Here is a 23,897-nt window from a genome sequence, read left to right as displayed (position 1 = left end):
CACCAACGCACACCAAAGCGCTAAACTGTCAAAAAGGCATCGAGCGAAAGCTTTCAGGAAGGCAACGTGGCAGCTGGGTTTAAAGCGGTCCAAAAAAGGATCATTAAACGGAAGGTAGCGATAGTTGGGAAAAGGGGAAAAATAGTAAAAGGCGGCCAAATTGTGACACCATGCGAGAGCGAGAGCGAAAACGAAAGACAGATTCGGGACGGCGAAAAAAAAAACAGGAAAAAAAACCCGTGGCCTCAGCGAAAGGAGCCGCGTCCGGAAGGGCGGGACAGGCTTTAATTAAACGTTTTGTGTTTTATCTCTCTCGCGGGGTTTTTTGTTTTTCGATCGCTTGGCTTTCGTTCGCTAAAATGTCCTCCTTCTTTTTTTCCCTTGCCCCATTCGAGTGTAGCGCTGTGGTGTTTAAGTGAAGTTATTTTCCCAGGTTCCAGCTTTTACGCAAGTGATCGGTTGCGTACGGTTGCGTAAGTGTGTGGTCGGTGAGTGCGTGCGAGTGTGTGTGTCCCGTTACCGCATGGAAGCGGGTCAGTTTGTTGGTGCGTAGGAAACGCCTGGGTCGCGTGGCCGTAGCCACATTTTCCTACCACCCCCCAAGGGTGGCGTGAGTGATCCGTGGCGATTCAGCATCCTTGCGTTCGCGGCAACAAGGTACTGGCCGGAGCTTTTCTCAAGATGGCGGTAAGCAACATAGTGTGCGAGTGGTTGCGCGCCCTCGGGCTGGGCCAGTACGCGGAAAGCTTCCTCGACAATGGGTACGACGATCTCGAGATCTGCAAGCAGGTGGGCGACCCGGATTTGGATGCGATCGGTGTACAGAATCCGGCCCATCGGAGTAAGCTGCTGAAGAGTGTTCGGTTGCTGCGCGAAAAGGGCGCGGCCAGTGTGTACTTTCAGCTGAACGACCCCAAATCCCTGCTGTCCGACAACAGTGACAGTCTCGAGCGGGACAGCTCGCCGTTGATGCTGAGCGAGCTCGAAGCGTTGCTGCAGGAGCAGCTCAAGGCCGATGGCGTTTGCTTGACGGCGCATCCGTACTCGACACCGGTAAGTTACAGGATCTTTCATGCTTTCTTCGGTTTTTATGGTGTCCCGGGCACAGTGGGAAGTTTTTCAATTTTAAACCCGAGTCACCGTACTGTTGGGTGTCAGTTGCGCTGTGAATGCGCTTTTTCTGCTCCCGGGCGAGCTTTCGCGGGATGGTCTGTAATTGTTTTGCTTCAAATCCTCGGTGGCCCGGGAGGTTTCCTAATAAAGTTCCTATTTCCCCCGGAGCGCTAAGTCCGGAATGGTAGAATTTCCCGCGGATAAAAGCCACGGTGGTCAGTCGTGGGCACGCTTCCTAGCTCCACGGAAAAGCTGCTTCTGTCAAGCGAATTATACTCCAACGGCTGACAACTGACGAGTGCGCTCGAAACCACACGCCCTGCTGGTGGCAGACTGCGAGTTCCGACGAGAGATTACCGCAGTCGTTGGAGGAATAATGGTGTGCCTTAATGCATGACCCTACGACGACCGATGGTGCTTCGTGACGTGTGCCCTATGCTGCGTCTTTTTTTTTGTGATGCCAAGCGCAATGGCCGCCACTTGCCAGACACACGCAGCGAACGTTCATGCGAAAATGCCACCCGCTACTCGAGCGGGTGAAAAAAAAGCTCCCAAATTTCCATGGCACAAAAAAAATAAAAGCTCACTGTTTGTCGAAACGGTAGCGCTAACATTTTACGACTCCCTGTGAGGTTAAAAAAGGGCGAATTCACCACCGGCAAAGTGCGGGTTGGCATGGAATTATGGACGCACTTGGGCCTGCGTTCGCGTGCACCAAAGGACCTCTCTGGAGGAACGGCAGCAGCAGCAGCTCAGCGCAACATGATCCTATTTATGGGCGAAGTTGCACTATCCGCTCGCAGTGGAATGGGTTTGGAATAAGTTTTTTATTGCGGCATCATTACCAGCGTCTTCTTTTGGGAGGATGGGAGGGGGGGAGGAGAGGGCATTAGCATAATCTCGGCCCAGGGCGAGTCCTGTTTACGACGAGGCCAGGGCGATATGATTATTCAGCTTCGCTCGCATCGCCATTCTCCCATCGAGACTGGACAAATTAGACGTTCGGTCGGATTTGTCATGGCATGCTTGTTGACACACGCAAGCCCACTTGTGTTTGCTTCTCTTTCTCTCGCGTGTGCTCTCTCTCTCTTTCTCTCTCTCGCTCTCGTGTGACAGCATTCGCAAAACGCAGAGACCGCTAGGTCGTACTGGTGGAAAAAAGGGACTCGTAAAGGTAATTTTCATTGCTAATGTACAACATCAAGCCCTTGCCCGCTCAATGTGCCCGCCCGTGAAGCGGCAGCGCACTGGGCGGTGCATTAAGGAACTTTTCCCAGCGACGGCGCGCGCGCGCGCGCGTGTGTGTGTGTGCTGGAGAATTTTGCCATTTTGCCAATTTAGCGAGATCACGGCGAGCGAGATCGACCCGACGGGCGGGGCTTTTTGGGACGGTGGAAAGGCACAACCTGGGAAGAGATCCTTCGATTCCGTCGTCTGGCCAGGGAATCATGTCGGAATCGGCAAGAAATGCAAAAACTGCTTGCGCCAGAAGCCTCTCAACCGACGGGCGAGGGAAAGCGCAAGTTGTACTAAAATGCAATAAAACGTAATTTACGATTGGAGTTTGCGTTCGGTAGAGGTGGACTTTATTTTCTCCCCTCTTCTTCTGCTCTTATTTCCCCCCGGTAGTTTGTGTGTGTGTGTGCGGTTTCGTTATGTTGCTGGTTTGTTTTCCCTGGCCCAGACCCTTGGGTAGGTGGGGTGCTTTTATTTGCCAACGAATGTGACTCCTCGGGTGGCTCCGGAGGGCCGGTGGCTTTTTGGGCAAGCTGTCCCGGACGGACAGCTCGTAGGAGGGGTGGTTTTTGGGGCCAAAGTTGGGGGTGGGACAAACCGGGGTTTGACCCGAGACATACGGCCGTACCGTGGGCACCTGCCGGTTTGCCGAGAAGGAAATAAGAAGAAGAAAATAAGCAACGAACGAAGGAAATCAGCAACACAACCCCCTCGGCCCGGAAGGGCAGAAAACGGGGCAACGTAATAAAACGTAATGCTCGTCCCGCGAAAGGGTTCCTTGTGGGATGGGAGGCCCCTGGAGCATCTTCCTTCGTACTGCCTCATCTGAAGAAAAGCGCCCTGCTTGCCAAGGTGAGGTTTTCCAGGCGCTGGGAGAGAAGGGATGAAAGAAAACGCAAAAATAAAAACCGGGCGCAAAACGCACACACACACACATACACACACCCAGATACACAAAAAAACCCGCAAACGATTTCGGGCCAGAGTATCATAAAAATAAATCAACGAAGACTGCAACTTTAGCGACGGACGAGCGCCGGGGGTTTGTGTGACTTTTGTGTTTGGGTTTCGGGCTGGAGACAGCTCCCCCTTTTTTGTGCTTTTTCCTTTTTCCGAGTGAACTGGCGAACTGGAGAGTTGCTGAAGGGCTTTAGTGAGGGAAGCACAACGTTGGGAAGGCAAAATGGTCGACTTTTGGACGGTCGTTGCATCCGTGAAGTCTCCGGATGGCTTTCCGGGTGGTATGAGAGACAGGTTCGAGGGCTCGCCCACCATCCGTAACGGCGTGTGTGTGTGTGGGTGGTGTGAAAAATAAAGCAGAGTGCCCCTTCGAGAGGTGAACCGAATTACAAAACGGAACACTCCGCAAAGCACTAATAATGTACATCGAGTATCCTGGGCCGTGCGGGTACACGAACAACCCCGCTTTTGTGCCGCAAGAGAGAATGATATTTTACGAAAGTAAAACCATTATTACACCCCAGCTGGCTCGAGGACCTACACAGAGGTAGAGAAAAGTTCGCGAAACTGTTATCACGAATCGATTATCGCGTGAGCGTGGCGTCGTTCGGAGCGGAACGAGAATTACTTGGCTTGGGTGTGTGTTAGTAATTGATTAGCGAACGGGAATGGTCCTTGCGAGTGGAGATGGGTAACGATTTTCATCGTTAAAAAAACTCTTCTTAGATGAACTTTCCCAACGTTTTTCTCATTCGGTTTCGAAAGCAAGTGCTGCTGAAGCTTCACAGCGCAGGTGCTGTGACTGATGAGTGCGATCGAGACGGGGTCTTCTGCTTTTGTCTGGCGTGCAGAAGTTTTTCAGACAGCTCGGAGCCATCGAAAGCTGTCCGAATGAGTGAACATTCAAACTCCTTCTAGCCACGGGGTCTTTAGGGCTTCGCTGAAAACTCTCCCATTCTGCTAATAGCAATCAAAGCGTCCCCGAGGGTCGTGGCAAAAACCGGATCGAAACCTTTCGCCGTCATCCAAACCCCAATGGCTTCTATTCACAAATCACCACCGTGGCGTTGCGATCTAATAAAGTCGGCCACAGCTGGGCCGGCATCTTGTTTGGTGTTGCCAGTAGTTGCGAAGACGACTATTTACTGCTCGAACACGCGCGCATCCGGCGCCTTCCGGTGAAGAGCTAGCATCAATTTCGCATGCTTATCAGCTGGCGGTCGGTATTGGCCCACCAGCTCGACCCGACCAGACTGATTTGCAACGTATGTGTGTGTGTGTGTGTGTGTGTGTGTGTGTGTGTGTGTGTGCTTGCGGGAGTCCTTGATTTCGCGGAATAAACGCGTCGAACGCGCCGGCGGCACGCAAACCCGAGCCAAAGGTTATCGGCATCGTCAGCGAACCTGGCGTCCGTTCCATCGGTTACAGCTTCTGTGGCTCGAGGGTTGGCTTTCTTCGAGTTTGGCGCTCCGTCTCTGACCGAAGGATTCGTCCGTGCCGGTGGAATTAATAATTACGAAGACCCGCCGGTCGGGGACCTTGTGGGACAGGGATTTTAATAACGAAATACCCCAAAATATTGCCCGTAACGCCCGCAACAGCTGCTACCTAGTACGGTGGGATCGCGGGGGTTGCGAATAGGGCTCAAGACCGGGTCGAAAAAAGGGATCGGAAAAATCGTGATGTAAGGTTCGCTTGAAAAAAAACAAGGATAAAAAAAGACTATCACTGAAGCAACACGGGCTGTACGATCGGATAAGTTTTCGGGAGCTAAAGGGAAACGATATGTTAATTTTTACTGCTGGTTCGGTGCATTTCGAAGGACTCTCGTCTACAGGGCACTCTTCTTCGAATGCGTTTTTGAGGCTTTTGCTAAACTCTTGCATAGCCAAACATAGTCGAACATTTGTCACGGGAAAACGTTCACGAAGGGATGTGTTTTTTTTAATCCATCAAACCAAGAAAGCACCTTGCGATCAGCTCGATCCAGGAAGATACCAACCTGCGGGTCCTTTTTGCCTGCTCACATCGCCTTATCTTCCCCATCCGCTCGAAGAAGCAGACAGCTGGCAGGAAAACAATCTTTCGTTACGCTCCCGCGTTTTTGTACCTGTTTTTTTTTGTTTCCTTCACAAGTCCATCGGCCTCGGTGTCTCACGGTATTTAGTTTTCCCGGCTTTCCTCGATTGCTCGATCGCCGAAGGATGCGGCGGAAATAATTTGATTCGCCACACCTCGCCCGATGGTTTCGAGGAGCGCACAAGAAACACTCCGAGTGTTTCGATTAGCGACCAAAACCCGCTCCTTAGAAGAAACCTTTCGAGGACACAGCAACACACAACGGCACAGACACAAAAACCACTCACCGGGCGGATAATCAGGACAGCGGCAGCTCATCCCTGCCAACGAAAGCCGGCTCGTTTCGAGATGAAAGAGCTACGAGCGCTGTTTTCCAGCCGGCTCTCGTTTCATTCCTGCACCAGTGGCCGCTCGCTTTGAACTTTGATCGCATCCTTCCATCGTCCTGGTGGTGCCATGGCAGGCGATGAAAGTCCACCACCAGCAGTGTTGGTTCGTCAGCGACCGCGCTACGGGTCGGATAAATATTTCAATCAATTTCATCTGGTTTTCGTTTCTGGTCCGATCCTACCTTCCACCTCTCAGCCGGTTCTTTTTTTTTGCTCTCCCGCTTTTCCCCTCCACTTACCAAAAACCCCTTAACGCCCCCCCCCCCCCACCGTCCGTGCAAAGCTCGCGCAATAAAATCATCAAATCGGTGCAATTAAATTTTAATCAAACGCAAACCACCCGGCCAGGAAGTGTGTCGGGAGTGCGCGCGTGGTGGGTGGAAAGATTGTTTTATCGTTAAATAGAAATCAATTTCGCGTTGGAAAATTCGATTCGGTGCCCTCCACTGCTCATCACCCTCCCGCCGTGGGCCGTTATGAGGTTTGAAGCATTGAACTTTTGCGCCTTTTGCGCTCGTTTGCGCGGACGTCAGGACGCAGGACGCGGCTGCTAATTAAATGATTTGTTTTCTAGGTGGGAGGCTGCGACTCGGAACCGATTCCGTCCGATTCAGTCGGGGAGAGTGGGGCATGGGGCAGGTGGTGAGTGACGCGCACAAGCTCTCTTCATTAATCCTGCCCGTGGACGAGGCGGGTCGGTTTGCTTTGGCTCGCGTTTATAATTGATCGTAAAGTCGAGTTTACGTTGAATGGGTTCGGTTGGCTTTGGTTGTTTGTTTGGTTGATAAATTTTTTTTGCTCACTCTTTCTCTCTCTCTCTCTCTCTTTCTCCCCCGTTGTATGCGTGTATGTTTTGCTTTTGTTTGTGTTTATTTTATTTTTCACCCTCTCTAACAACCCACCTTCACACTCGCCTCATCGAGATCCGGAGCTGTCTTTCCTGTCATCTTGACCCGCGGGTTGGCTGGCATTAAATAATTTACTTAATTGGATTCAACTTCCGCGCACTTCTTGCGTTCTCGAGAAGCGGCTTTTTGTGCATTTTGCTTTTGTCGCCCGTTCTTCTTGCGGTGCTACCGTCGTCCTCTGGCTAGGGTCTAACTATATCCTGTTTTTTTTAGCCTGCTGTCGGTAGCTTTTTTTTTCTTCTCTTCAACCGAAAGGTACATCCGGTGCGCGCTCGTCGCGGGTTTAGGTTTGAATGTGGGGCGAAACTTTTCATCGCTTGTTCTTCTCGCATCCGGATCGGGTCAGTCGGCTGCTGGGGTGGAGCTTTAACCTGTATGTGTGAATTTTTCCCCCTGGCATCGGTTCGCTTTGAAGCTAATCAAATTATTGCAGATAAAATCAGGACCGCGAGTTCAGCGTGTTCAGCGCTGCGTGTTTGTTTTCAAGGATTTTTTTGTTGTTGCCCGCGCTCGTTCCTTTGCCGTGGCAAAACTTGGTTCTGTAATCTTCTAATTGCGTTATATGCAGACGCCAGAGAGAGAGAGAGATGGAGAAGGTGGATTTTCTTTTCATCGTTAGCACGCAGAAAAAGGCATCCCGTTGGAGAACTACGGTCCGATAATTAAATATCTACCCCCCAGCGGATGAAGTGATCAGCAAAGGAGCATATGGTTCTGAGCTTCATTTTTTTCTCTCTCGCAGGTTGTGCAGTTTGCATTGGTTTTACTCAACAACGGTTTCCTCATCTTTTCGTGCTGCTGCGTGCTATTTCCCACATCCATTTTCTCGCGACGCAGCTCTCGTCCTTTTCCGATGCTTAATCAAGCACGTGCTGGTGTTTTTCCCATTGCCAACGAGGTTGACCTCGAAGCTTTTGGCTTTTCGCTGCGAAAAGCCACTCGTTCCGTGTCTCATTTGCTTGTTTGCCTTTGTGCTCCCCCTGCTAAACATGTCCTTTTCTTCCAACCCAGTCGTTCCGACGACCGCCAGCTGACTGGCACGGAAATCAGCGGATAATGAAAAATGACCATAAATTGTGGCACAAACCGATGTCCCTTTCTAAGTCCGGCCAGCTTGGCGTGAGGACACGGACAGCTGAGACCAGCGAGGGTGTGCAATTTCCGGCCCTTTTCAGCCAGCAGTCGCGTGCATCCCTAAACGAGAGCGCCCTATCGTTTTCACGACCTACTCTATTCCTGGCGGCCTTTTCCCTGACGGAAACAGTCGAACCAATTGGCTGTGTATTGGAAAGACCGTAAGCAAGGGCGCCGCTGGTACCTGCATGCGACAGAGGGTTCATTAGGGCCTTTTCCCCGGTGGCAGTGGACGTCCTACGCCTGTCGATGGTGATGCACTCGGAAGGATGTCGTATCAATGGCTCCGGAACCCGGACTGCATTCGCTGCACCCAAAGCCCTCGTCGGTCCGTGTCACCAACGCACGTTTGTGTGCGTGGTTTTGTGCGACTAATCGGCTTTGGTGTCGGTATAAATACGCACGCATGTCGAACCTCAAAACGTGTTACACGTTTTCTGCCTTCGCTCCTTCCACACCGAACACGCGCGTTCTAAGACGACAAAACGAAATTAAATAACACAACCCCCGGGACGGTGTTTGGGATTTTCTTCTTTTCGTCCCTTCGCGGCCACGCAACCAGATGGGGTGTTTTTGCAGCTAGACGTGCTGCTGCTCTGCGCTATGCAGCACGTGTTGGTAAAATGAGCCAGTTCACATTACTGAAAGCTTCTCGTGCTGTTCGTTTCGGTTCAGAGCTCCACCAGCGTTCCGGCAGTTCATTAGGCCTCCGTGAGCAGGGTGGCTTCGGTACACACGGCATCGTTGGGGATGAGCACTAAAAACCTCATTAGAACGCACCCGCTCGGTGGAGCTTTTGTTCCGCGCGGTTCGCACGGATGGCACGCGAGCGAGCGTGCCTTTCATGTGGTCAAATAAAACCGGTCTTGAGGAACACTTCTTCTTGGGGGCGAGATGCGGGATATGTCCTGCTGGGTGATGGTTTGCGAGCAAACAAGCCGCGAACCCCTCACACGAGGCGGCTTATCTCATGCGTGTGCACGTCGCCTAATCACGGCGGTGCTGGTGGGCGATTAATGGAATTAAATCGTAATGTTTGCTGATGAGTGTTTTATTTCCCCGGCACATAGTGCAGGCGCGTCTGGGACTGATGCGGGTCGTCTTCGAGACAAAGAATGCTCGTTGGCAGGTTCGTTCTGGGAGGAGGAAATTTAATTAAACACCGGGCTATCGGTTTAGACAAATCGTTTACCATTTAAATTTGCTATTTTCCGGCAAGCTCGCAGAGTTCTCTTCTCGTTCTCGTTGCAATGTTCGAGAAAGGAGACAGGTTCTTAGCCTTAAAAAATAGCGCTGCATAAATTTTGAAATATTTGGGCAATTTATCGCTTTCCCGTTTTTCTTCCTCGTTGCCTCGAAAGCCCCGTTCGAGGACGGTTGACGACGATTCGTCAGCCAGCCACCAGCGATCTGTCAACAACCGCCGGTCATGGCCGGAGTGGCTCCCACGGAAGAGATAACACATGACACATGATTAAATTAACGAAAAAGAAAAAAAAATGGAACGTTCTGAGACGTCGCACCGGATGGAGGATCGTGCTGTTCTTGGAAAAGGCCATCGTGTTGGTGTTTGAAAAGCGAATCGAACCCTGGGCGGGGCTGAAGGGCGAAATCTGTGCTAAAGAGGCGTCACGGGATTTGCCGGCCGATTAATCATAATTATCACTGCGGGGCACACGCTAGGCGCTCGCTGCTTGTCCCAGATGTTACCAGCCCCCAAGGGCATGGTGAACTTGTGCGGTCGGCGCAATGCGAATGGCGGCACTTTGGCCTGTGGAATAATTTCATTTATCAAGAACCGTCGGCAGGCGGTTCTTTGAGCGAGCGAGCGATAGGAGCTGTGATGCGAGGGGAAGAATAAAAAAAACAAACCCTATCGGAGTGACGAGCCGGCTTGACAGTTGTTTATTAAATTGAAGGAAGCGTTCAAGGAAAAATAGCAAAATTGTGAGAAATGCATTATTAATGCTGCAGGGAAACGAAGTGATGAGTGAGTGATATAAAAAGAGGCTAGTGATTCGTGAGAAATCAATAAGAGTGACTTTTTTCTTAAGTATTTGGGTCGGGTTTTTGTGATTAGAGACTCAAGCAAAGTGTTTTTTAACTGCCTTTTTTATGTTTAAACGCATTATTGGGCAAACCTGTTTTACAAAGGTTGTATTATGGTGTGGCGATCAAAGACCGTATCATTCTTCTTTGTTCGCTGTACAGATCGGAAATGTACGCTTACGATATCTCGCCCTAGACTTGAACCTTTTCTGCATTGTTTTAAGCGTATAGCTCCATGACCACTTTTACTATTACTGACTACTTCTACTCATTGAATCGCGTTGTTCGCTTAAGTTAATCTTGAGTCGCTTCTAACAAACATACTATTGGTTGAAGCAATCTTAAACTTGAAACAAATATTAAGCGTGGAATGTGAAAAAATGCAAGAAAATAAAGCATTTCCCCCTCAAACCAGATGCCAATAATACCGGTCATGGTTTTACGTGCGTTCTGTTGTAATTGCATCACTAATCGCTAGAGAGCGATTTTAACGAGCTTCTCCCGCTACCAAAAGCCAGCACCCGAGCTCTGCAATCGCTAAATCGAAAGACACATGCTGGTGCTGCTGGTGGAATGTCTTCTGGCGTTCCTTTTCCGGCTGCTGATTTAAAGTTTTCCTCTGCTCGTACGCCCAAAACGCACGGAACGCGCGTGGGACAACTTGATCGATGTTTAATGCGCCACCAAAACGGCTGCTAATTACTACAACGGCGCATTCCAACCGAACCACGAGCTGATATTAGTGTCGTCTTCGTCGTCGTTGTCGTCGCCGTCTAGAAATGCATATTGCAGTCGTTGGGGTGAGTTTTTTTTTTCTGTTTTGGTTGCTCTCGGCCTCATCAATCTTCCGTTTTGCTTCCGCCCTCCGGTGGCAACCTTCGCGAAGGGCGCGTCGTGGTGTGAAGCTGCGTATCATACGCCGCAAGAACATCCAGCGACATGTGCGAGGAGAAATTGAAAAAAAAAAATAAATCCCTCTACCCAACCGCAGCAGATGGAAAGGTCGACCTTTGCCGGGGTACCAAATTACAATAATCAGTGCGCCCAATGCGCTCTAATTAGCTGGTTGAATTTATTGTTAATTGCCACTGCGCGGCATAATTTCCCATTATTTCACTGTCATCGGTCGCCGATTGCACTGGTTTTCCCGGCGCCGAAACATTAGGAAGGCCTGCTGTTGGCGGGGAGATTACCGGAGAAGGGTTTCTGATGACGTGTCGAGACTTTACGGCAACGGAAGTGCAACACCTTCACCGGTGTTCTGCCATCATCGGCTCGCGTCAACCGCCCCAAAGGAGCGAACAACAAAACGCCTCGGTAAACCTGCCTGATGATGGTGACGATGATAGCAAACATCGAGGTGCCACTCAATTAGGTGTCTCTCGGGCGGAAGCGCCGTGTCGGCGGATGTTTTCGGGGTTTGGGCTTTCAGCGACCAAGACAAGTTGGCGTACGAGAAGTGACGGTGATAATTGCGCGTCGGTCCGAAAAACGACGACGGTTTCAATTGGGTGAAATTGCGTTTAAATCGCTTCTCTATTTGGTGCCGCCGAGACGACGGTGTTATGTAATTGCCGTCTCAGCCACGTTATGCTGCGGGTGTTTTCTGGTGGAAGTTCACTAACCTTTCGGTGGTGTCGTACACGCGTTAGAAGGGCTTTGTGAATCGTTTGTATCAAATTGGCCTTCACGCGAGAGCTGAAATGAACCGTCGCAAAATGTGGCTCATAACAAGAATGCACTCTTAATTTTCGGTTGATTCAGTAAAGTTTCTTCCACAGTTTCGCATTCTCCCTTGCAACGGGTGCCATAAATCTTGCCCACCGATACCTCGGTCACCCTCATACGCCTCACGCCGGACGTGTTCATTCTTCTCTCGCTTACATTATCACCTTGCGTACGATTGTCGGCTCGGAATGTTATGTGCCCGTTTACGGCCGCGCAGACAATGTGGTGTTGTGGCCATCTGCGCCGGTGTTGCTGGGTTGCCCTGTTGGTGGCAACATTTTCGCCGCACATGCATACACACGTTCGAAGGGCCCTCCGGAATGCCACCACCCAAGGGGGGAACATTCCTCCCGGGGGCTGCTTTGCGAACTCTGAGAAGGGACGCTCGCGCACTCTGGGTCGCCTGGGTGTTGTCGGATGCCTAGGAAAAACGGGTACTGAGTGGTGACGGGGCCACCATCGAGCCGGGGAAAAGGTATCGGGCTTCGGGGATACACAGACACACACACACATACAGAGAGACACACAGCAACAGCTGGTGCTGTGGAGAGAAACAAAACTTTCGAAATTTAAATTCTTTTGCGGCAAATATTTTGATTTGTTCGCTACAAGCCTCTGAGCCCTTCGACCAAGGCTTCACTGGCACCAAGGGAAGCAGGCAGCGACTTTAGGACAGGAAGGGAAAGGAAGGGAATGGAAAAACAACCCTCCGTCCTCACCACAGATCTGGCCGGATTGGGAAGCTGAAATGGAACGGAATTCGACGTCGTGCTTTGTCGTGCAGGTTCTTCGTTGTTGGCGACACGATGGGCGTTGCGCGTTGAAGGCGAAGGCGAAGGAACAAAAAGAGGGGGGGGGGGGGAAGGAAAACCGAGAAGGAAGCAACACCGTCTTAAGGCGCGACCGAGAGCGGAAAACCCGACCCCGAGGGGGTTTGGCATTTCTCATCTGCATTAATTTTCGTTAATTGATTTAAGCTGTTATTTTATCACTTGTTCGTCTCGCGCGAGCTCCCGAAGGAAAATGGACCCGAAAGGGACGGTGTGGAAACGGGTTCCCCTGTCCTGTGTGTGCGTGTGTGTGCGTTCCTTTCTCCTCCGGAGACTCCGGGGGACGAATTCGGGAATGCGATCCCGGCCACACTTGGCCACGATCAATCAAACAGAACCGAGCGGCAAATTGAGGGTGAACGAGAAAAAGGAGCCTAACCTCTGGGACGCCATTTTTAGGAGACGGGTGGTCTTGGGCTAGGGGTGGAACCAGCACGTGCCTCGGTTCACCCCCCCCCCCACCCACCGAGGGTGGGGAACTCGAGCCGAATCGTTTTCCGAGTCGTAAAAACCGGGTCGCCCAGTGGGGTTGGGAATCATCGAGCCAAAGACAATCCAACTAGGAAACTAATTAATTGCCATGGACGTGGTGGAGCGACGGTGGCCCTTTTTGGGGGAAAACGAGGGGGAGACGGCCCCTTCGAGAGGAGGGTTTTGCTCTGTCTTGCGTTTCGGTTTCGGCTCATTGTTAATTGCCCGAAATAGACAAATTACTTGTCAGTTTTGCGGTGTTACGGGTGTCCCGGTGGTCGCCCTTGCCCGGGTGGTGCTTTTGAGCATTTTCACCATATGTGTTTTTCCTTTCACACTTTGGCGTTGGTTTTTGGTTGCCCTCCCGAGGGCCGAGGGTCACACTTTTGTGCTCACACGCCGTGGTGCCGTTGCAGAATTCTTCCCCCACCGAGGCCTGCGTGAATGACTTAATTTATAGGCCGCCCTTTTTCGCGAAGGGTTCTTTTGCGCGATGGCTTATCGCGGTCTGCCGGCTGAGATTGCGCTCCGGGTGTGAAAAGAGCGTGCCCATGCTCGTGGCGGTGTTTAATTTCGGCAAAAGGACCATTTTATTACATCTGGAGACGCGCTCGAGGCGTTCGCAGTCGTTGAACGGGCGCCCTTTTCGAGGTGGCGAACACCGTCACGGCATTCGTGGCATCATCTGCCACGGATCGTTGCCGATCGGTGCCGAGGGATTTGTACTGTTTTTTGCGTGCAATTGCGTGATTGCTGTTGGTGTGCTGCTTTGTCCTTTCGATTGGATGTTTCGTCTTGCGGCTGGCTTGAAATCCTTTCCTCGATGATGGATCAATGACGCCACCCTTTCTATGGATTGTTTTTATTTTCCCGTTTTCGCCATCTTGGCCTTGGTGGGTTGTGTGGAAGTGTTGGGTGAAAACCACGCAACGAATGCTTCCATCGACGACAGCTATCTCGTGTCGGGGTGTGGGTTTGGTTTATGTATTTTGGGAAGGTTTTCCTTTCGACGCGTTCGGGTTTGTCGTTGACTGCGCGAAGGTTGATCGAAATTGCGAAGCTCGGTGACGCATAAAACAGAGAACCTTTTGGTAGGATCGAACCGAAGGCACTCGGCAAATAGACAGAAAGGGCATAAAAGGGTGTAAAACAAAAAAAAACCCGTCTGCCGCGTCTTACACGCACTTACATTTCTAAGCCGATCGTTTGAGGGCAAATCAAAACAATCCCTCCTATCACTGGCCGGGTGAAATACGGGGACTAAAAATAACAAAACCGCATCGCAAACGAGCAAGGATCATCTCGAAGGATGGCCTGTCCCGCTCGGGAAATCGAGAGAGTGAGATAAAACAGGGGTTAAGATGTACGTCACCACGCGGAGGGTGTTTTAGGCAAAAACAGATTAAAGGATGGTGCGGATCATCTCGTGTTGGAATATGTATCAGCCCCGTGACGAACAGCATTTGGTAACGAACCGTGAAATGAGTGTGTAACGTTTTACACGCGCACATGCGGTTGACCCAACCCCGTTTATATACGCCCTTCCAGTTCTCGTACTGCTCTTGGATCAACACCGAGTAGCCTGCGGCCAAAATGAACAGCATAATAGTGCCGTTTGAATATAATCCACGATCATCATTCATCATCCACCCACACTCGGGCCGGTGGGGATGAAATTTCGTCCCCTTTAATGAGCCCCCACGGAGGGGATGATGCGCGCTGCATAATTCTCCCATTAATACACTGCAGCTGTGCTATCAAATTAGGCCCGGCAAAGGCAAATGAATAGTCGATTGTACGCCGCGGGGCCGAGTAGCCAGTGATGCACTCGCTGTCATGAAATTAACGATCAATGTGTCATCGTTGCTGTGAAGGACCGGTCGGTGTACGAGCAACTGGCTATGCTCAGTTAGTTAGAGGCGCCTTTGGGTCGATAGTTTGAGCAGCTTCAAAGCATGCCAGCACTCGTAGAGCGACAATGGCTTCAGCTGGGGAGTGAGGCTATCTTCCGGTGGCCGGAATTATTTTCTCCAGCAATGGCGCCATCATCGGGCGGGCAAGCTGTGATAATCCAGAATCGAGCCGTCGCAATGAGCTCGGACAAATTCGCACCGCCTTTGGGAGCTTGTTGGGGGAAATTTATGACATATCCAGGGCACTCGGTTCTGCGTGTGTGTGTGTGTTTTTTTTCGGAAAACTATGCGCCCGGCTGATGAGGCTGGAAAACTGGGTGGAAAAGTGCACCGTCACGGTGTTGATGGGCGATCGTGAGCCGTCGTCGACGACGACCTCAGCGATGATGATGGCAATGAACATCACAAATATTGCCCTACGGTTTATGGCGAGTCATGCAAAGGGTGAGTAAGCATTTCCGAATCCGTGCGCCACAGATGGCGCTAGGGTTGCCGGGGCGAGAATTTCCAAGGAGCCCGGAACCCCAGCTGGTGGCGCAAGGTTAAAGCAGGGTAACACCAGGGTGAATTTTACCTGTTCGATAAATCTTCGCCCCGATCGTGTTAGGCACGTCCTGTCGATATGCGAAACCCCCAATCGGGTGCAGCTTTTCCCGCTTTCCTCGGTGGCAGCCCTGGAGGACGAACACAATGGCGCTGTGCGTCGTTGGCATCGAAGCAACAGGAGACTTATGAATAAGGAATGAACACATACTGAGCCGCCGGTGTATTTTTTTTTTGGGAGCCGAGGTCCTTCTTTTTCGATTCGCTCGGTGTGAGCTTATGAAATTAAATGAGCGCACGTTTCAGGGCCAGCTGTGTGGGGATATTGTTTTACGAGCCGGATTGATTTGGGGCACGAGCTTGGGAGCGATTATTGGGTGCTAAAAGCTAATGCTCATTATGTAGCGGCGTGTGTTTACATTGCGGCAAGTATGTCATTTGCAGGAAACGGCTGCGACGTTGCCATCAGTTTCGAATGGAAACTGGTAAAGTGCGAGATCGTGCTGTGGATGGGATGGTTCGAGTTTTATGCGCTATTTTGTAACCGCTGTACTTTAGAATGGGCTTTTATGCGCGGTTATGGAGCTCAGATGGTATTTTTATCTTTTTTTGTTAACATGAAAATACATATGGAGCAATAAAAAGCTTTCATAAAGTTATAATAACACATGCAGGTGGTTGTTGAATGACATTAGAAAGCTTTTAGTTCTTCGTAAAATATGTAACTAGTAAAAAATAATAGCTTTTTATCTGCTTTATTTTCAAAGCTTTTCAAAGCAAAGTTGATGATTTTTTTTCGATTTATGAGTTTATTAAAACACTAAAAACAATTCGAAAGGCCAATCGTAGATAGCTCACAGCTGCAACTTATATGTTTGGTTTTGAATGGAAGTTTTATGTTACTCGTAGTCACCCGTAATAAACCATGGACGTCGTCCTCTAAGTAGTGCCATCCCATGCAACATAATGGAAAAGTGACCATTTCCCAACCGCGAACTGAAGGACCCAACGAAGCGAATGCAAATGCAGGGGGCGTACATAACAAATCGATCGTTCCGGGGCGTCGTATCATTAGCCTCCCCAGTGGTGGGTCGTCGCTGGTGTCGACGTCTCGAAATGGGTCGATTTTAGGAGGGAGTACCCAGTCAAATAAAAAAAAAAGATCACCGGTAATATGCGTCGGCGCTGGGGGACGCTTTTACGCTTTCCACGAGGTGCACTCGTGCTCCCGTGGGAAGCGAGCGGTGTGAAATCGTGCCTGCGATTTCCCGTTGAAATGATACATTAACGGTTTAGCCAAAGTGTGTCCTGGAAAATGGAAATCCCCTCCCCCTCCCTTTTGCTTCGTTCCCTTCGAAGGCCCACCATCATTGCGAAGGCGAACGTGATGAAATTGCGCGCTGATGCGGTGTGTCGTTAGTGTTCGATCTGCTGCTTTCCGGGATTCGCTTTCTATCGCTTTCGCTCACTCTCTCTCTCTCTCTCTCTGTCGCACACGCACACACAAATATGGTCCTGATAGATTGCACGACCCAATGGTGGAGGTGGCGAAATATCGGTGCCTGTTTTTCCCCGGTCCCAATCGGCCACATTAGTGCTTCCATTGATGGGGCTCGTTTTGGGAGCACATGTTCGTGATAGCCGTAAGGGTTGAGGGTTTTCGGTTCAAAAATGTACCCCTTTGCCGCACCCCGGGGCGGGAAGTGGTGATTATTTCATCATAAATTATCGATCTGTCGTTCGAAAGCCCGAAACGGGACGCTCGGTTGAATGTCAGTGCGGCAGGGACCGCATAATTGTTCGAAAGTGGGCGGTTGTTTATCGCGCGATGTATAACAAGCTTTAAAGGCTTGTCTGGCATCAACATCACACGCGTTGACAGGATGTTGCCGTGGTGGTCCCAGAGCCATCGGGCAGATTTTTCAGCCAAAACGTTCCAAACGTTTAGCTAGAAGCTTGAACGGAAGGTGCCTTTTGGGACGTTTCGACGCCCCGTGTCCTGAAAATGAAGCAATCGATCGTGATTCATGCGCCGGAAGGCTGAGACACACCCGAGACAATCGTGGTTTGTGTGGTTTTGCTGTTATCGGAGCATTAATTCGGTGAAATTCCATCGTCCATCCGTCCAAACCGGCCGTGATTCCGTTCGTTGCCGTGTGACAACAAAAAATGAGACGAAAATAGGGAAGAAAAAAACGAAATAATCCAACCCGTGTATCGTCTCTAATCGGTCCCGTGGGGAATAATATTAGCTTAAATTACTGGTTCTCTGGCCCCCGGTTGGCGGGCATTGATAAATCATACCAAGCGCGTCTGAATGGCCCAGCATATCCGTGCCACAAAGCAAACGGCACACATGCGGCACCCCAGGGGACTCACTATCTTCGTGGTCGCGTTCGCTTTAATTAGTCCAAGGAAGTCCGCTTATCGGTTGGGACCATTTTTCACCAGCCCGCGCCCGACCGTTCGGCGTCGCATTCGAGCATCGTCATCGCCGTTGCCCGGTTTCGGAGGTGGTCGTCGAGGTGGTTAATGAGAAAATGCCACACATCGACCGCCGAAGACGTGGTGTGCTGGATGCGCAGGAATGTCTTCTGGAACGGAGGTTCAGGATGTGGCAGGAGTGGCAGTGGAGACCCGAACAGGGTGAAATTGAAATGTCACATTCAGCTAATTGATCCGGAATGGTGCGCACCACGATGGAAAACCTTCCTTTTACCCTCAGAAACACACACACACGCACACATGAGGGGCGATGCTGCAGCCACCGAAGGAGGTGTTTAATAAAATTCTCCCCGAAAAGGAAAACGGCGAAAAAGCGGTGCAAGAAAGCGAAAGAAATCGGGCACCCGGTGGCAGCCACCGGCGCGGACATCTTCAGGTTGAATTTTAATGTCGACTCCGGCGATAAGGCGCTCCCGGAATCGTGCGGACAGGTCGTCAGGACAGGAGATAGGCGAGATGGGACCTGCCGCTTATCGCGCCGCCGGGACCTCTGGTGATATGCAGGTCCCGGTTGTGTGTGTGTGCCGACTCGCACTGGTTTACAATTCTATCAGACCCCGACGTGGAGAACCGTAATTAAGGTGCGCTCGGTTCTAGCGCTCCCGGGTGGTCGGTTGCCGTGTGCCGTTGGTCGCTTTCTCGTGCGTTTTTTGTTTCTCTCCTGATGACGAGCGATTTTTCCCTTCCCATGTTTCATTCTGTACGCGCGGGCGCTCGGGGTCGCTTTAAAACCATCGCTTCCTTGTGACGTCGAGCGGGTCGAAAACCAAAAAAAAAAGGATGTACGCGCGGGAGAAAGATAACAAAGCCACCAATCAAAAAAGGTGTACCGCGCAAAGGTCCCATGTTGCAGTTGTTGCCCTTGGCCGGTGTCGCTTTTATTTTTACAACCCTGACTCCTGTGTGTGTGTGTATGAGGGGGAAAAGTGGCCATCGGGAGCAAGTGGCTGGGAATGAAATTGAACCGGTTGCGCAAAGGTTGCTTCGTTCGCTTTTTTTTTTGGTTGTTGCTTGCTTTGGCCGCTGTGTACGCGTTTAGCGAATGTGCTCTTTTTGTTGATTTCAGGCAAGGCTAAGGGCGAAAAAGGGCTTTTTTTTCTCTTCACCAGACAAGCATCTCAAGACCCGTTCCCCGATGGAAGCGCTCTGACAGTTGTCGCAGGGCCGCCACCGATCGGACCCCCGAGGGACCCGTTCGATGATCTCATTAACTCATCCTTTCGCTTCCATCATTCTGCACCGGGTTGCTGGATTGGGTGCGAGGGGAAAAAAACCTACCCCTTTCACCGCGCTGACGGTGGCCAGATCGGTTTCGGCCTGCACCACCACGGAAAGCCGACCGATTTCGTTTGATCCTTCGCGGACCTTTCGGCCATGCCGGTGACTTTCGTCCTGCTTTTTTATTTGATGTTGCGTTGTTTTTGGTGCGGGTGCTTTGTTAGCTTCAGCTAAAATGCCGGAGTGTCCCATACCGAGGCTACTGGTTGGTGGAATATTTATTTTTCCCCAATCCTTTCGCACGTTGGCCTCGGAAAGTCGCCTTATCCTTCCGGATCGGGGTCGCTCTCGCCGGAAAGAACCGCGAGGACCCTGGCGGTCAAATGGCACGGGAGGTAGCGAGAACCTGGAACAAAGAAAAAAGACAAAAAAAATTGTCCAAAAGGGACTTGGCACCGCGCGCACTCTCGGGATAAGGGTTTTTTTTCCGTGGCGTTCGTTGCCCAATTTTCTTCTCTCATCGTTCGCGAAGGTCGTTTAATGTTACCATTTTGGTGGACGCCTGACAGCGCGGTGTGGCACAAAAGTCGAGCGAATTTTTCACTTCTTTTTTCTCTCGTTTTGATGAATATTTGTGCCTTTTTTTTCCTTCGCCATCCTCGGTTTGCTGAGCGGCAGTGGAGGCCGATGATCTGTGGGATGCTTTTCTTTTCGCTCCCGTGCATGGGTTTATTTACCTTTTCCCAGCGAATCGTAAGAAACCCCCTCCCGAAGGACTGTTTTACCGTCGGGGCCGAAACTTTCGCGATGAAGTTTTTTAATTCCACCCCAAAGTTTTCGTGGCCCGCAGATGCACGGCAGCCCGAAGTGGTACCATAAATAATCGCCGTCGCGGAAGATGTTTTCATAAAATCGAAATTTTTCGGAAATTTGCAAATTGAAGATAACATGGGATGAGAGCGTTCTTCGCGTACCTTCTTCTTTTTTTGGTGTGCAAATGCAAACAAACCCCCGGTTGCTAGGCAACAGAAACTTTTGCACCGAGCGTGCAGGGTTTTTGCCTCATCCCGACACAGTTCCTGTGCCGCGACGTGGTTATTTTCGGCTCACTTCCCTCACAAACAATGTTCAATTTCGCATCGCCATATGGTGCATCGATTTTAAAAGTAAGTACGCGAATGTAAGCCAAAGTACGCTTTTCATCGCCCGAAACAGTCACCCCAACGCCGACCCAAAGCAGTTCGCATATTTATAATCCCTCTCCAACCACGACGATGTCGCCATTTGTGTCCATCCACCGGACCGGCGGTCTGTGTGCTTTTTCTTCGTTCAACCCGTCACTAGCGCTCTTCTTCAAGGTGTCTTGCCGGCCAGAGACGATGTCCACACTCGACTCGAAACACCACCTGCAACGGGTCACGGCGGACGTGCAAACGTGTGCATAACGCGAACGCGCGAGCCCACGAGTTCCGTCCATTAAAAATGTTAATTAAATAATTACATTAGAAGCCCCCGCTCGGCCGCTACGGACGGCTAAATACGGTGCAGTTCTGGCCGCGAGGCCGGGACGGTTCGGTTCGACGCAATCTTGGCGATGGTGCTGGCTGTCGTCGAGAGCCACCGGCTGTCGCACTCCTTCAAGGGCCGCGTCGAGACTTCAACTTCACGCGTCGTCGTCGTCGTCGAGGGTGAAGGCTTGCGTTTGTGCGTCTCCACGTCCTTGCCACTGCGCGCGACTCAAGTCGTCCCAGACGGACGGGCAGACAGACAAAACCCCACGTTCGTTCGCGCACCGATGGGAACGCCTGGGGGCGAACAAATGAGGCGGCAATGCAAAACAAAGAGCAAGCAAACGAGAGGAAAAAAAAACAAAGAGGAAGCACAGAAGGATGGAATGGCACAGCGCGGGAAAAGGGTTTTGCGAAAAGAAAAGGCAATGGCGCGAAATTCCCGCCCCGGTGTCGCGCTGGGAAATGGGAAAAGGGGAGTATGTGGGTGTGTGTGTAACGTGATACTCCTTTGGCGGTGGCTCCCCATTTAAAGGAATATAGGGGTGCGTTCGTGTGAGTTTTGCGAGTGTGAGTTTTAGCACGTTTCTGTGCCGTTTGAAGTGCGAAGCAAGTACCCTGGGCAAGGGCGTCTATGGAGGCACTTGAAGATGCCCACCTTTTTGGGAAGGATACCTGGCGGGAAAAAGGGGCGCACGAGAAAAGTGAGCATGCAGCCGGTGTGGCGCGGATGTTCGCACGTCGGGTCGCACATTTATCATTAACTTTAATGAATAACTAACCGCAGCTGGGGAGAGCCGGCTGAATAGGGGGTGAAGACGGCGCCCCCATCGCCAAGCGTCGTCTGTCATTCTCGAGTGTGTCTCCGGTGGGGAGTGAAAAAAAAAACCGCGCGACACATTCACGGAAAGGACCACACAACTGGGCACGGCAAGAGGGGTTTGTGGTACAAAGGAGGGAAACAAAATAAAAAGATAACTGCCCTGCTGCATCCTGCAACTCCCTTTTTGTCGAGGAGCTGAGTGTGCACGCAGGAAAAACGGGACGCATAACAAAAGGAGAAATTCGCTGCAAAACCACGAGGATAGGGAAAAAAAGCGTGAGTTGTCTCCACGATCGGTGACAGTGTGGTGGGAATGCAATTGCAAGGCGTGCCTGCACATGCACATGCATCCTGGGAGTGGGAGAGCTTTCGTTACAGCCCCTTTTGATCTGGCTCCAGCCGCTTGCTGTCTGTCAGTGAAGCTGCCCGAGAGGGTGCTGCTAACTGCAATCTGTAACTGCAATTACATTGTCGTTGAGACGTGAAAAGGTGGGTAGGCAGCGAGACGAGCCAGTATTGTACGTCGGTTATTGCTTAGGTTTGAGCGACGTGTAATGCTGCATCGTCTGTTCAATTAGTTCTCGTTTACAGCGCCGTTGGTTTTGTTTGTTGCAAACAAACATTTACACCGCATGCTGTGCGGTCGTAAACCTTTTTAAAGATGTCCGGGACGAGCGGTTGCTTAAATCAATGCGACGACAAATAAGGAAGTTATAAATCCATGAAGAAACAGCAAACTCGCCAATTAGGAAGTCTGTAAACGCGTTGAGAAGGTCATCAAACTTTAAACAAATGCAGGATTCGTTAAGTATACGAGCTGTGTGGAGACATGCTGTTGATCGTTACATAAAGCAGATTTGTTTGTCGATTTAATCTCTCTTTGCCTTAGAATGGGGTGATTTAATTTTTAAATTTATTTTAGCCTTAGCTCATATAATTACTATCGCAAACAATCCTGACAGCATGAATTTTTTAGAGTGGCTTTTGAATTAAAAATTTATAATAATACCTTGATTGATTGTCATCAACAAACATATCAATTCCGTCTACCTGCGCTTGAATAGGTTTTGTGTTTTGCTTTTTATTAGCCGCGTTTAATTCGAATGCCTTTGTTTTGAATCATTTGCTTGACATTTTCACTGTTTGCATCGAACAAACATAGTGCTACCATTTGCCCACGCACATTACATTCCGATATTACAAATTGATTGGATTTCGAGCGGCGACAAACGGAAGCCACATTTGTGAAGCATTTGCGTTAGATCGATGCCATTATTTGTCCGGTGAAAACGCGCACCGCATCGATACCGCTAATCAACGCGTAAGTTAATTAAACATTGAACCGCACATTGCTGCACGCAAATTAATCCATAAGCAAAGAATTTCTGCGCACCGTGCCATCAGCATATTGGAAGTTGGCATCGGACGTGCGTTATCGGAAGTCAACCGATCCGTTTGGTGTTCCGGGAAGTTCCGGCAAGGCTACCGGCGGCGTATCCGTGCGTACCGGGGCGCGTATTGGAAAACTAATTTCACCCGCGTGATGTAAACGCAACATCAAAGGGAACGCGCCATGACGGCAAGATTCGAACGTGTTTGGTTGTGCCGGTGCGGTGGAAATTGGATGTAACGATCGGTTGTAACGGGGTAAACACGGTTGACGAAAGCAAACAAAACGCGCCACCCTTCACGAATGCGCTCGCGATTGCATTTATGAAAACACACCGCGGCTCGGTGGTTGGCTTTTGTGGCACTCGGTTGCGGGACTCGGTATTTTTCACTCGGTCATATTTTATGTGTTTTTTTTTGGTCGTCATCATTCGTTGATTGCATCAAGATCACGCACACGGCGGATCGATATTTATGCAGTGGCCACAAAGCACGACCGCGCGTCGCTGTAATGCCCCATTCGGGGCGGAATTATAATGATAATAATAAACGTGTAATTGGTTCAATTTCGTTGGAAGCGTCCTAAGAGGCGCGCTACCCTTTTATGAGCGTCCCAAAGCGTCCCACAATGAAGGGCTGATGAGTGATAAATTAATTGATCGGTGGATCCGTGGAGCACGGTAGCAAACAAAAAAAAGGGGGGCTTATCGTCCGCGAGCACTCACGTTGGCTCAGCGGCAACTTTAATTGATCCATTACGACGACACCCGACCGGGCTTTAACACACTTCCGGGCTGGTTGGGTTTTGCCCGCGGTGTCACCGCGAAGAGCACAAAGGACACACAGTGGAACGCTTTCGTTGTTGCGCGGCCTGCGTGTGCCATCGGGCGCGTTGCGTTCCAGCGTTTAATTGCTGTAAAATGGAGCAATCATTTTCCCATTTTTCACGCTCGCTCGCTCGCGCGCGGGTTTTCGGTCGCCTTGGTTGGGCCGACTAATGCTCCGGCTTTAATGCGAATGCTGGTGGGCTCGTGCGATCCACACCTTCGGCAACGCGGGAACAACCGGCACAAATCATCATCAATCGCCATCAGCGCCATC

At 50.7% G+C, this 23,897-nt stretch overlaps 1 protein-coding gene across 1 annotated transcript in view; it reads left to right on the top strand.

Annotated features, from left to right (window-relative positions):
• Positions 1-681: 681 nt before the first annotated feature.
• Positions 682-23,897, top strand: part of LOC128721644 (uncharacterized) — a 99,160-nt gene continuing 75,944 nt past the window's right edge. Inside the window, exon 1 of the mRNA XM_053815417.1 lies at positions 682-1,053. Coding sequence (XP_053671392.1) covers positions 682-1,053 — 372 coding nt within the window. The remainder of the gene's footprint in view (positions 1,054-23,897) is intronic.

Source organism: Anopheles nili, chromosome 2 (assembly GCF_943737925.1).
Source record: "Anopheles nili chromosome 2, idAnoNiliSN_F5_01, whole genome shotgun sequence".
NCBI classification, from domain to species: Eukaryota; Metazoa; Arthropoda; class Insecta; order Diptera; family Culicidae; genus Anopheles; species Anopheles nili.
The sequence above is the reverse complement of the archived record's forward strand: the minus strand, read 5'-3'. Positions and strand labels throughout refer to the sequence as shown.